Below are 15,030 nucleotides of genomic sequence, written 5' to 3'. Positions count from 1 at the left end.
TTTTACTTGAATTTTTCAGAACGGATAAGTGAAAGTGTTTACAATTGTTCAAAAGCTGGTTTAAGAATTAATTTTTAGAAAATAAGTAAATAAATAAATAAAACATGTGCCGATACTTAGTAAGCAGGGAGCGTGCGGCTCACGTGCGCTAACTAGCAACTATTTCCTCTTCATCTTAATTTGTTGCCCCGTTTCCTAGTTCCACAGATGACATGACGTAGGTGGTAGATGTGGCCTATTCATAATAATGTGTTTTCCATGTAAGATTTAAAAAAAAAAAAAAAAAAACAAATGGTAATTTTGTTTACAGCTTCGCCTAATTTCCCCCCTCCCAAACCCTAAGTCTAACAAATCTAAATTTCCCCCAAATCACGACGAGTCTGAGGACGACGACAAAATTTAATTCCCCCCAAATTCTGAGGACGACAACGACGACAACGACGACCACAGCTCCCTAAACAAAGACACCAAAGATTTCGCCTAATTCCCCCGACGAAGAACTACATGTCTATCTACTTACCCCTGGAACTTAGTGGAACTTTCTAAGTAAAAATCGAACACTTATTATGTCAGTACAGTATAATCCTACTGTCTAGGTCTTGTAGCTTTAATGAGAATGAATATTTTTCATCTTCCTTTTTTTACACTTGTTGCTTTAATGAATACATTTTGTTAACTTTGAAGTTATACTGACAGACAGTACTTGTGGTGTGTAGTAGATATGTGTGGTAGGGTTTATGATGTTGTTGTAATGTGGTCCTACTAGTGACGGATTCAGAAAATTTTTCTTGAGTTAATAATGAATTTTATTTTTCCTTTCAAAAATTTTATTTGAATTTTACTGATAAGTGAAAGTGCTTACAATTGTTCAAAAGCTAGTTTAAGAATTAGTTTTTAGAAAATAAATAAATAAATAAAACATGTGTGGTACTTGATAAGCAAGCAGCGTGCGGCTCACGTGCGCTAACTAGCAACCATTTCCTCTTCATCTTAATTTTTTGCCCCGTGTCCCAGTTCCACAAATGACATGGCGTAGGTGGTAGCTGATGTGGCCTATTCGTAATAATGTGTTTTCCATGTAAGATTAAAAAAAAAAAAACAAAATGTAATTTTGTTTACAGCTTCACCTAATTTCACCCCACCCAAACCCTTACTCTAACAAAACCAAATTTCTCCCAAATCACGACGAGTCTGAGGACGATGACAAAATCTAATTCCCCTCAAATTTTGAGGAGGAGGACGACGACCACTGCTCCCCAAACAAAGACGCCAAAGATTTCGCCTAATTCCCCAGACGAAGAATTGCAGGTTTGTCTACTTATCCCATGGAACTTAGTGGAACTTTCTAAGTAAAAATCAAACACTTATTATGTTAGTACAGTATAATCCTACTGTCTAGGTCTTGTTGCTTTAATGAGAATAAATATTTTTCATCTTCCTTTTTCACACTTGTTGCTTTAATGAGTACATTTTGTTAACTTTGAAGTTATACTGACATACAATACCTGTGGTGTGTAGTAGATATGTGTGGTAGGGTTTATGATGTTGTAATGTGGTCCTACCAGTGGCGGATTTAGAAAACTTTCTTAAGGTAATAACGAACTTTATTTTTCCTTTCAAAAATTTTACTTGAATTTTTCAAAACTGATAAGTGAAAGTGCTTACAATTGTTCAAAAGCTAGTTTAAGAATTAGTTTTTAGAAAATAAATAAATAAATAAATAAAACATGTGTCGATACTCGGTAAACAGGGAACGTGCGGCTCACGTGCGCTAACTAGCAACCATTTCCTCTTCATCTTAATTTTTTGCCCCGTTTCCCAGTTCCACAGATGACATGGCGTAGGTGGTAGTTGATGTGGCCTATTCGTAATAATGTGTTTTCCATGTAAGATTAAAAAAAAAAATTAAATGGTAATTTTGTTTACAGCTTTGCCTAATTTCCCCCACCCAAACCCTAAGTCTAACAAATCCAAATTTCTCCCAAATCACGACGAGTCTAAGGACGACGACAAAATCTAGTTCCCCCCAAATTCTGAGGACGACGACAACGACCACTGCTCCCCAAACAAAGACGCTAAAGATTTCGCCTAATTCCCCAGACGAAGAACTGCAGGTCTGTTTACTTACCCCTGGAACTTAGTGGAACTTTCTAAGTAAAAGTCGAACACTTATTATGTCAAGTACAATATAATCCTACTGTCTAGGTCTTGTTGCTTTAATGAGAATGAATATTTTTCATCTTCCTTTTTCACACTTGTTGCTTTAATGAGTACATTTTGTTAACTTGGAAAGTATATTGACAGACAGTACGACCCTGTGGTGTGTAGTAGATATGTGTGGTAGAGTTTATGATGTTGTAATGTGGTCCTATTGTGATTAATATATGCATATAATGTTAATGTACTGTGTTGTGGTCATGCTGAGATTATATGTTTATACTTTTCATACAGTAGGTCCTGTTATGCTGCTTTAAAAATTGTGGTTCTGCATAACTAGTTGTGTATAAAGTCATAAACGGTGGGCATTGCTTCTTATTATTTCAGAAAACTTTGATATATCCATCAACAACAAGAGTTTGGTTAAGTTTTAGAAATAATTTGCAATATAAGTTTGAAAGTTTTTCATATAAGTTTTTTAAATTTGCAATTTCTTATTATAAATTTTACAAACTTCTATCTAATTAAAAATTAAAATTTTTTATTTTTTATTTCCATATACATGACTATATAATATATTCTTTGTACCTCATGAGTGAATTTGTAGTTCAACACAAAATATTTAAAAGTCTTTAAGCCTACCACACAAAGCTACATTGTTATTCATTCACTCATTTAAAGCAATCATATATTACAGAGACAGCTGCAGACAACACATTTTTCACACTCCTTCCTTCTCAGACACTAATACTATTAAACAACACACAGAATATTAACACAGAATATCACACCATAGTAGCAGATACTATGCTGCTTCTTATTGTATGGTATTATATGGTATCATTGATTTTGTCAAAAAAAAAAATAATAATAATATGGTATCATTGATTTTTTTTTTATCCCCAGAGGTGTATGATTCTCATTCACTCACTGGGGTTCAAGAATTGGCTGCAATCATCAATACCTTTATCAGAAAACGCCTCCACGAGTTGAGGGAAAAGCTTGGCGAGCATGATCTTGAATCCTTTAGAGCTTCCTTTGATCGGTTCTTGATCAGAGTTGAGGCGCCCGGATGTGGAACCCACAGGAGCCCCGCCCATATAGGCCTTGCAAGCCAACAGAATATGCTCGCCTCGCTTGCTGAAATGTTCTTCGATGAGTGCTTCGAAATGCTGCAGATATCGAGAGCAATTAGCATCGGGATGGTTTTGATTTCAAGAACGGGCTACTACAAAATTTAAAATTTACATCATTGCCAAGCACCTTGTGCTCAGATGGCATGTAGTGACTCTCCCATATGAGGGAGGTCATGAGATCGAGCCTCAAGTATAGATGAACAGATACTACAATGTAATAAGGTCAGCTGTATTAAAAAAAAAAAAAAAAAAAAGAACGGGCTAATACGTGAAGTTTTGAAGTTTTATTCTACCTTGGGTGGTTTGCGTAGCAAGTATAGCATGGACTTGCACGTAACCAGATAGGCGTTCTCGTTATAGCTGACAGAGTTCTTCTCGCCATCTGCTTTGCCAATCTGCGTATCATACCCTGCCTCGTTGAAGTAAGGCTTCTCGTTCAGCACGAGAGCTTGGAGCGAGAGGAGCACTTGTAAAATCGTGGAACTTTTTGGGTTCCAAACTTCGTTCCCAGAGCCTGTCCACGTATTCAATAGACTGAGGCACACCTTCCCAGACTCGTACAAATTGGGATTGACACGAAGCCCACCAGAATGGTAGTAGACCATCTGCATATATAAGTTCCATTTCCACATAACTCGTAAATGCTTTAGCTCAAATATACCAACCATTATGCTAACTGCACGTTGCTTTTTGCGATTAAATAATCTAGGAAATATGGTGTATTTGATTTCAAGTTCAGACATTGATTCTCGCATGTAAGGTCAAAATACATATAATAGAATATCAGATCACGAGGAGTTTCGTTTTACTGTGATTAATCTTTACACGCAATATGTAATGTACTTACAGGTGGCTCGTGTGGATACTCTGGAGGAAAGCAGATATCGAAGAAGAACAACCCATCCTGATATGGGGTTCCGGGAGCACCAACAACAGCAGCACGAAGCAAATCCATTCTCTCTTCATAGACACGCACATAGATTGTGTCTGTTTAGATTAAAGAAAATTTGCTTAAAAGGAATGCTGGACAAAGACAACTATAAGATTCTGTCATATAGTTGTCTACAATCAGCTAATGTTATCAACTAATTATACCCTCTAACCCAATCAGCTAACAGCCATTTACCAAACAGGGCCATTAACAAGTTACGTATACGTAATTAGGAGGCTTTGTTTTTGTTCTTATGATATCGATGAAATCTAACTCCTTAGTTCAAATTGCTTGGCAATTTGGCATATGAAATAAGAACAAGAAGTTAAGGTTCTCACCGGGAAGATCGTGCTCCAAAATGTTCCATTCTTGCTGGACCCTCTTCGTCCAACCTCTTTTCACCTGTAAAGTAACATCGAATTAAAGACTGAACGTACTAGGAGATACTATAAATGTTTAAGTTGTTAATATTCCGACCTGGGATGACTTTACATCCTTTCCAGTTCCATCGACAAAATGGTGGTCTGAGCAATCGTTAACCATGTCAAACCGCTTGAAATTTTCTGGCAGCTTGCTACTAGTCGAGGGTGCATCCTCGGTTTTCAGCTTAGCTTCTTCCATCACTTGCTCTGAATTTTCTTCTCCAGATTTCTTCGAGCCTGTAACAGCTGGAGGTGGAGGATCAGTGTCGAGAGTGCAATGCAGTACAGTTTCCTCATCGAGAATCTCCGGTTTTTTCTCTTGGGATATATTCTGGTATCCACCAAACAGGGATGTACTCAAGGAACTGAACAGACTCGAGCCGATACTTGAGAAAAGTCCAATAGCAGCTTGGGAAAGGGAACAGGAACCAGAGGCCAAGGGCTTCTCTTTGCAACTTATACCATTGCCATCAAAATCCAATGAATCCTAATATAGAAGAGCAACTTAAATTAGTCTAATTATTACAAGAGTATAATAAATCAATATTCCCATAACTATTTGGTCCATTTTTCAATTTGGACCATCACACTCTATTATCATTTGAACGAATCATGAGTATTGCTGTAAGGAGACAAAATAGAGAGTGCGAGTGACATTTACCTTTCCTTTGTCTCTCGAAAATTGATCGCCGTGCAGATTCACTTCCACATTTGATTGCTCGAGATTTTCACCGTAAGGTATGGTAGTGGTTGATGCATCTTTGGATTTATCTATATGGAAGATCTCATATGGAGCAACCTGCAATAAAAGGCAATAAGTTCTAGCCCGTAAGCAAATACAAGCTCATATCTTGTCGATGCTAATAGAATAGTGGAAAGGAAGTAGGAAACAAAAACAAACTTTCGGATAAATTATCAATATGGTCTAAGACATGAGGACACGTACCATGCTTATAGCACCAGTAGCCCATTTCACTTTAATGTTTCCATCCTCGAAGCCAACAATTATACCAATGCTTGATGAGTAATCATTGCACGGGCACCTGTTCTCATCTATGTTGGAACTAATGTGCGTGAGATTGGACCTAAACACAGCGTCACCAACACAGAACGGGTAGTCTGGGTGGTCCATCAATTCGTAAGCGCTCACAGTTTCTTCAACGTGCTCCCCGTCAAAATTAAGTTCCTTGGCATGAAAAGTACTCCATTTCACCTTCACTGTCCGCTCCTTTGCATCCACAGATTTGACTACGCCCCATTTATCGAGACTTGAAATGCTTGAGTCATCATAAACTCCCTTTTCCAGCACAAACTGATCAGGCCAAAAGTCGTGGGCATCGACGATATTTACAGGGAACAGAGAATCTGAATTTAATCCCGCTGTTATGTTACCATCCTGCCACAGAACATCAACTTTCGCCTTTGTCCTCACAATTACTGCCAGTTCCTCAACCTTTTGGCTTCTCGTCTGAAATAGCTTGCTTGATTGCTCATCACCTCCCGGAAATCCACAAAGCGGTGGACTAACAGAACTCTGCTGGGCATTCTCATAGTCTGGAAGCAAGCACCAATCACCAATCTCCCACTTTGAATCAGAAAAACACGACAACAAGGTCAAATTTTTCGAATCCTGGAAATGTGCAGGAGCAGATAATACCTTCTCATCATGATTTGTTGCACAACCAAGCCAATCGACATACACAACTCCAGCATCTACATTGCAGATGGTCCCGAGGTCTCGTTTATCATATCGTGCACCACACAGCCACTTGGTCGATTGGGGAACAGGTTGAGTCTGAACCATCACTCTTTGACCTGGATAAAACGGATACTGAGGATCTTCAAGTAAGTCTGGAGAAACGGGCGTGAACTTCTCTGGACCCATTGTGGTGAACTCAGACTTAGCACCATCATCAAACAGGACTGTTATCCTGTCAACTACTTTTTCGATTTTTCCTAGCCATGGTCCATACACTACATGATCCCCTACCGACATTGAACGTATTTTTTGAAGCTTTTTGGAGCTGACTTCTCGTATTTTATGTCCATAAATGTTTTCCAAATCAACAACTAGATCAACATTGACAACTCTTCCCGTCTGCCCAGATGGATCCGTTACTAAGCAAACTATGTCCCCTTGGGAAAACACCCTTTCGAAAGAGAGGAAATCATCGATTTTCTCGATGCTTTCCTTAAGACTAGATAGAATCGAATAAGCATTTCCACCAAATAGGTGTTCAGCATAATCCTGATCCTCAGAGTTGCTGCTTTCACTATCAATGTCACTCAAGTTCAAATCCATAATGTGAGAAGACCAACAAATTATAGCCTGCAATTTTAATACCAAGTAACATGTTAGTTCATTACTAATGCTAGACTAGTAGAAGCAGTCGATAAAGCAATGCATGTTCCTTATATCCAATTCATAATTGATTCTTGATTCTTTCTTGCTTAGAAAGTCCAGTATTCTTCTTTATAGCACTCCTCGGTCTCATTATTTTATTTACAAAATAGAAAACTTTATTTTTTAGTTGAATTGTGTAGGGGGAGAAATAAAGACAATATACCACAATTGAAGTGGAAAATTTTAGGGGAAAAGGTTGCCAATTCGCTATTTTGCAAATGAAAAATCAAGATTGAAGAGGCTAAAAAGAATAAAGATAAGAAATTACTAAAATACCCATGTACTTTGTAAAACCTAAATGTAGTTTAATGGTTCTATTGCTCCAAGGACTAAAATTGCAACTTGTTTGGAAAGTTGGGGGCTAAAATGACTATAGAAAATTTGAGGGACTAAAAATGAAATTTCCTATAAAAACTATCATTAAAGTAAGAGACATACCACAAGTGTAACTTCAAGGTCCTTGTCTGTTGATATAGCAAGTGTAGCTTTTCCAAATTGATTGATAGAGATGTCACAACCTTGCTAAACGGTCAAGATAATATATTATATATGCTATTAAATAATTTGCTTTCTAGATCAATCTGATCTTGTGAAACAGAGATCTAGATAGCGTCCCCAAAAATTGGAGATAAATTGCCAAAGGAGATTTGCCCAAAAGACAAACAAACGGTTTTGATGGAATCTACTTAAAGATTCCAAAATGGTAAATGAATTTTCCCAACAAATTCGACAGCCAAAGAACTTTCCCACAGCTTAAATGAGTCTGGTATGAAATGCAAATTGAGTTCTTCCTGACACAATTTGAAGTTGAAGCCCGAGTTCCCTGCTGAATGACCTGATTTTTGCTGAATTGGGAATGTAACACCTAAAAGAACCGCAAAAAGATAACCATTCAACTACAGGACTTTCAACATTTGCCAAAGGAGATTTGCCCAGAGCCAACACTGAAGCACATATGTCTCGAAGGGGTACAGAGTTCTTGTCCTTTTGGAAGCTAAATGGGATTTTCCCTTAAGAAAAACCGATGAAGCAATCAGGTCCACACACTGCCAAAGGAGATGTATTTGCCTCAGATTAAGGTCTCAATAACCAGAAAAGAGCCAGTTTTCATTGCCTAAAATGTTCTAAATGCCATAAAGATTTTCATTTCTCAAGCAACCCAAGCAAACTTCAAAATGGAACAAGTTTCTGAAAGCCCCAAAATTGGTAGCTAACTAACTAGATATGTCCTGTAGTTTGAAGCTGTCAGAATAATCGCTTCTATTCTCAAATACTCTGTATCAAATAACAGCTCGGGCTACTGAAAAACAACCTGTGAAATGTAAATTACATAAACATTAAGTTTGATTAAACAACATATGGATCACATGATGCACTTCAGCTGAATAAATAATATAATCCATATACTACAGTTACTTTCAACTTCAGATTTATAATATCCATCTAAAAGTCACCTCTGAAATTTATTTCATACAGAAAGTTCATAGAGCATACTTCTTCTAGTAGATATTATATTTATTCGTAGAACTATTCTAAGAGAACTTTTCTTTTTACGCAGGTTCAAATTTTAAGGAACATATGCAAAACAAACAGCCAAACATGTTCAAACAAAACTCAAGTAACACATATCAAAGCAAACAGCCAAACATGTTCAAACAAAGCAGCCAAACATTTTGAAACAAAACTCAAGTAACACATATCAAAGCAAACAGCCAAACATGTTCAAACAAAGCAGCCAAACATTATCAAACAAAACTCAAGTAACACATATCAAAGCAAACAGCCAAATATGTTCAAACAAAACTCAAGTAAAACAGTTCACATAGAGAAAGTCAGTCAAATACCAATTCTTATATCCTTAAACTATATAAGCGAGAAAATTAGTGCTAGACATTATTCATATGCTTGGCTTACTAAGTAACAAAAACAAAGGTTCAAATCCAAGAACATGTTTCTACATAACATATGAACATGATAATATGAGTAGTCCAAAAGAATTAAAAACCAATAAATTCATTGTTTTTAGGTAACAATAAATGGATTCACTTTAAAAGGAAAAAAATAAAACAAAAAAGGAAATTGACAATATAACAAGAAAAAGTTGGTATTTTTACATAACATATGATTATATGAACATGATAATTTACAAAACAATAAAATCACCAAAAAAAATGAAAAATTCACAAATATACTATGGAAACCGTAGAACGTGAACAGTAATATACAATTAAAAGCAAGGTGAGCATAGTACCTCTAGTAGGAAAATGATCATTTCAAGTGGAAGAAGCTTCTCTTAGAGAAACCATGGCAGCCCAGAAGCCTCCATAAAGTAGCTAAAAAGCTAGGAAAGTAAAACAAAGCCAACCCACCAACCTTCTCTCCACTTTCTCTCAGATTCTTTGACTTTCTGGCAATTTCCTTCACCTTCCCCACAATTTTTTGCCTCTTTTTTTTTTTTTTTTTGGGTTGCAGAGATGATCAGCAAGGAAGAATATAAGAAAGATTATGGGGAATTCAGAGGGGTGGCCAAGACCCTCCCCAAATCCCCTTCATCAAGCCATTCCCAAATCTTGAAAACATTGCATTATCAGCATAAGAATTTTTTCTCTCTCTCACACACAGAGTGGGTGTTTGTGCAGGAGAAAAAGTGTCCGTTAATGGAGGATTTGCTTGGCTTCTGGGTTGATGAGCTAATTAGATTTTAGTTATAAAAGGTGCACGTTCAAAGAATATACCACAGTATCTCTCCTTTCTCTCTCTTAACCATAGTCCTCTGAACCTCTACGGCTCTACATACACCACTACACTTTTTTGACACGCAAGGAGACAACATTATTCATATTCTTCCATCATTCCATTACAATGTTTAGACAAGTTATTTTTCATCCAAAGGCCTTGCTCAATAGTGGTAGGTTTGAAAGGCGATTTTAAGGTGTGATTAGAAAAAAAAAGAAAATATGGGGTAAAGAAAAAAAAAGGAAAGAAAAAAAAAAACAAAGCAAATAACTAAAATAAAAAAAAATTTAAATATAATTACGTGCCTGCTTCGGCGTAAGAGTTGTAGCTCACGCATGTGAGGCGCAACTCTCATTATTTTTTATGGGCCCACAAAGTCTGCAAGAACCCCATATTTGCAGGAGATATGAGTTTCTTCTCTCTCCAATTTATCTCTCATCCACTTCACTATTTCTACCTAAAATAATGTGTAAAACCTCCTTAATGGGGATGGCCTTAGTAGTTTTGACTTATAACTATAAATTACAAGTTCGACTTTCAGTAGCAACAATATATTAGTTACGATTAGGATCCCCTATAAGACACGATTTACTTTATGAATACGATTTATTTTTGTCATATAATATTATTATAAATGCGTATTCGATATGATGAAGTGTATAATCTTTATCGGATATTAGATAGTGTAAGGTTACATTTTGTGTGACACTTTACCGTTGATGGGTCATGCTAAGCATTAGTCCATGTGTTATCCAAAGACATAAACGAAAAGTCGGTTCAAGTTAAAGAGAATTTTATATAGGATTGTCTAATATTCAGTTAATGGATTTTGTTTGTATTTATGGGTAGGTAGATTCTTTCGGTGTTAATAAAGAATTTTTCACGGTTTGTTAGGCAAGATTCCCGGCGGCTAGGCCGCTATGCATTTCCTTTAAAAAATTATTTTTACCCAATTTTGAATAAATCTTCTCTTCTAAAAACATAATAAATCTCAATCAAAGTTATATCCTTAGTTTATGTCCCTCTTTTTGGATGCTAATAAATGTGTACATTTTACTTTAAATGTTGTACATTTTAATGTTATTAGGCAAAATTGTCCTTACTATATTCTTGTTATACAAAACTACCCTTACACCGTTATAACACCGTTAGTTTTAACTCCATCATTATTACCCTACACCTATATCTATCATATCTTTTTCCTATTATGTAATTGTCATTTTATTTAAATTATTAATTTCTATTTAATGGTTGATTATATTTTAATTAAATTTCTATGAATGGTAAATCATATATGTGTGTATAAAATACATATATTATTTGTGTATATATAATTTGAATTATACATTTTAATTTGTTTTTATTTATTAATATTTTAATATTGGGCATAAGTTTTCGCGCATCGCGCGTACAAAATACTAGTGTTTCCATAAGTGCCATTAATATATTTTTAATACAATTTAAAAAGATGTAAATAAAATTTAATTTTTTTTTTGAAAATAAAGAAGCTAATTCATTAATCATAGGCTGAAATGTTTACAATAAAAATCGATGGAATGGTCAAACATTCCTTACAGTCAGACATAAAAACAACTTCACTAACATAGAAAACTTGATTCGCAGACTGTTTCACAAATTTGAAGCTGAATTCTTTGAACGAACTTAAAGCTTCTTTAATGATTTGGTCAAACGTACCCAAGACTGACACTAGTTGAATAGTCTTGCACACCATCTGAGTATCTATTTCCATTCTTCTATCCATTGACAATATCTCCATTGGGCTGAACTGCATATCATAGTTCATAGGAGTCTCTTTCTCATTGTCATGTTTGTCACCCAGGATGAGATTCACGTACGCTATGACTAGTTTTATCGTTTCACGCATTATGAAAAAAGAACTCGCCAAGTAAACGAGAGGAAGAAACTCGTCAAAACAACGAGAGGAAAAACACAAAAACTGCAAACAAAATTAAATGAATAAAACAAAGCAAAGGAAAACAACAATGCGAAAATAAGAGAGTAACGACTGGTAGCGATTTTTTAACCATAAGTTTTATCAACTAGTCACTTAACATATACATAAGAATTGATTATGTGCATGTTAGATAAGACTTTAACAAAACACTCATGAATTTTAAAGTAGCGTCATTTACTGGACTCAACCCCAAAATTTTGCATCCAATTAAGGCATTTCAATTGACCTTGTAGTTTTGTCCTAACATACATTAAGAGCATAATTAGTTAAATTGGATGCAAAAATTATATTTATATCAAAATGATGTTCTTGATTGATGCATCTTGCTTTTATGCCAAATTAGTAAGCTAAGTAATATCAAAAGATACTTTAGTAAAGCGCATTTGATGTGATGTATGTGTGTAACTTTAATTCTAACTTATATTTTCATGCATTGGTTAAACTAGGCAACCACAACTTCTAAGGACCCATGTGTCCAATTTAAGTTTATACATATAAATGTAAAAGAAAAATATCATTTTTTTTCTTAATTAAAATAACTCTTTAACATTTATTTCATGATATTATTAAAAAAAAAATGATATTTTAGGTAGAAAATTTGCTTCTTACCTAATGTTCTCATTATATAGTTGCGAATTATATTGATACACTAATGGTATTAACAAACTTTTGATTGAGTCGAAACAAACTCTTACAAATGTATTCATACACTAATGAATTATTTAAGTCATAATATAAATATAAATATGTGTATATATATATATATATATAAAATAAGTTTTATTGTCATTAAATAGTAATATATATGTATAAATTTACTCGGTGCAGTTTTCATCATCATTAAAAGGAAAAATACTATGCATATGTGTGTATATATGTATACATATGATTATCAAGTATTTGCAGTTTTTAATATTATACACTAATAAAAAGGAGGGTGGCTTGGGTTGATGTTCTTAAGGTTTATGTTGATGCCGCCGTCTTTCCCGATACTGGAGATGCGTACTATGGCGTGGTTATAATGAATAGCTCTGGTGATTTTGTTGCGGCTAAGAATTGTCCGGTACGATGCTTGAATGATGCTCATCTAGCAGAGGCCCTAGCCATTAAAGAAGCTCTTTCATGGGTTATCAGTAGAGGTTTTACTAGAATTGAGGTGCTATCTGATTGCCAGTCCGTGTGCAATTTACTTAGTGGTTCCTTGTTGGATTTTTCCTATGCTGGTTGTGTGGTTAGAGGTTGCAAAAATTTACAAAGACACTTTGAAATAGTGTCCTTCAAATTTATTCCTAGATCAATGAATCAGTTTGCTCATTCCTTAGCTAGAGCAACTCGTTCTCAAACTGGTCCATGTTGTTGGTTTTTAGAAGTTCCGTCGTGTATTCATCATTTGATTTAATGAAAGTTGGTATTTGATTTCAAAAAAAAAAAAAAAAAAAAAAAAAAAAAAGAAGAAGAAGAAGGAGAGTGGCTTGGGTGTTTAATTTGTATATTTCAAATTAAACAGCAGTGAGTTGAGCATTATCTTAAATGGAAAGACATATTTACAATGCCAAAGTGAAAGGTTTGGCCATGAAAAGGACATTTTCCTAACTAAATTCTCTTTCCACTTTAGTATGAAGAGCCTATCTGAAACTCTAGTCAGATCATTCATTGTGTAATAATGCTTTTTTTTCGTTTTTTTTTTCTTTTGTTGCTATTCTTTATATTATTTGGTGGGTTACAAGAAGGCTCCAGCACTTCCATTTTTAAAATTTCTTTTTAATTTATATATGCAAATTGTCTTGGATTTTGCCGCTTTTTAGGGGTAAAGGCGGTGTTCTCGCCTACAAGGCTCACATTTTAATTGAACAGGATGATAGAGAGATAAACTATAGTGAATAAACGATCGTTTAAGTGAGAGGATTAATATCTGGTCAATCATAAACAACTATAGTTCTCATTGTACTCATAATGGACATTTTTTATTAATACTAAAATTAAATTTTTATTACATTAAAAGGTTCATTTTTTGAAGGTATATTATTTGAGTACTGAATGTATATTATTTGGTAATAAATTAATAATGTATATTTAGTATACAAATAATATGCATTCAGTACTCAGAAAGAGTTCATTACGTATTATTCACACATCGATTAACATTTGATTTTATGTCTTAAAATGTAATTTGTCACTCGACCCTTTGAAATAATGATCAAACTAAATGCATGGGACCATCATAAACTTGGGATTTCAGATTTTCCTGCCTGACATGAATATACCCTAGCTAGATTGCCTTTCCGTACTGATTGCATCCCCGTTGCAGACATAACCAATGTTTTGATTGCTTTCCATGTTTTTTTTTTTTTGGTTGCTCATTGCAACAATTGAAGCATAACTCTACTATTAAAGCATTCAGTCAACTAATTTGATGGTTGGACTCCAAATTACTATGTAATTATATGGCACTTCTGTTATCGTTCCAAATAGATGATCACAAGATCGAACTCTGGTTACTCTGGTGGTGGACTGGGAGTGTTGATTCTTTGAACTGAAATAGATTGAGAAAGTATAAAATAAATAATACCTTGTAAATAATTATGAGTGTTTAAAAAAAAAACCTTAATTGTTGGACTACTAATAAGATGTGACTTTGAATTACTTACGATGAGAATAAATGAGAAAGTTTAATCTAACTAGTAAAGTATTTGGTCAATTATAGAGACTACTATAGTAATTGAACTATTCTGTTATTTAATTATTTTTCGACCCCTAAGAACAAATTCTGGCTCAGTCACGGTTAGAAAAAAAAATGACATTATAAATGACTATTTTGTGGTACAAATATATGTGTGATTCACTTTCGATGTGGGTTCAAGTTCTTCGTACTGAGACAAAGAGATTGATATATTGTACGCTCAAAATGGATAATAGACAAATAAAAAAATTGATTCTCAAAGTAAACACATTTGAGTGTGGAAAGATTTTGAAAAAACATGTCCTACATTGGTTTGGAAAGTAAATTTACACTACTATATATATACAATACCCTTTTAAAATAAGTTTAAATTGTATAGTTACTACCCACTAGGCTAAGAGTTTTAATTTATTTATTTTATTAATTTTAAATATAAGAATTTTAAAAAAAATTAAAAAAAATAGCTGCACTGAGAACATGAAAATGGAGGTGAAGATCAGGTGAGATCTGTTCTCAGACAAAAACCTGCAAAAACCATCATTCAAAAGTTAAAAGGCAGTGTTTGTTTGAGACTTTTTTTTTTTTTGGG

The 15,030-nt window shown here is 34.5% G+C and overlaps 1 protein-coding gene across 2 annotated transcripts; it reads right to left on the bottom strand.

Annotated features, from left to right (window-relative positions):
- Positions 1-2,778: 2,778 nt before the first annotated feature.
- Positions 2,779-9,808, bottom strand: LOC116032082 (probable ubiquitin-conjugating enzyme E2 24). Of its 2 annotated transcripts, none has more exons than XM_031274484.1 (10): positions 9,302-9,808; positions 7,489-8,362; positions 5,593-6,975; positions 5,308-5,445; positions 4,702-5,133; positions 4,563-4,626; positions 4,141-4,280; positions 3,587-3,898; positions 3,036-3,329; positions 2,779-2,994 (listed from the first exon to the last, which is right to left on the bottom strand). In XM_031274484.1, exons 3-9 carry the CDS (start codon positions 6,946-6,948, stop codon positions 3,081-3,083), a joined length of 2,691 nt encoding a protein of 896 aa, XP_031130344.1. In that variant the 5' UTR covers positions 6,949-6,975; positions 7,489-8,362; positions 9,302-9,808; the 3' UTR covers positions 2,779-2,994; positions 3,036-3,080. The 2 variants fall into 2 exon arrangements, with proteins under 2 accessions (XP_031130344.1, XP_031130345.1); XM_031274485.1 differs by having other exon boundaries at positions 2,779-3,005; positions 3,047-3,329.
- Between the last annotated feature and the right edge of the window lie 5,222 nt (positions 9,809-15,030).

Source organism: Ipomoea triloba, chromosome 10 (genome assembly GCF_003576645.1).
Source record: "Ipomoea triloba cultivar NCNSP0323 chromosome 10, ASM357664v1".
Lineage (NCBI taxonomy): Eukaryota > Viridiplantae > Streptophyta > Magnoliopsida > Solanales > Convolvulaceae > Ipomoea > Ipomoea triloba.
Note: the sequence above shows the minus strand (reverse complement) of the source record. Positions and strands in the feature narration are given on the sequence as shown.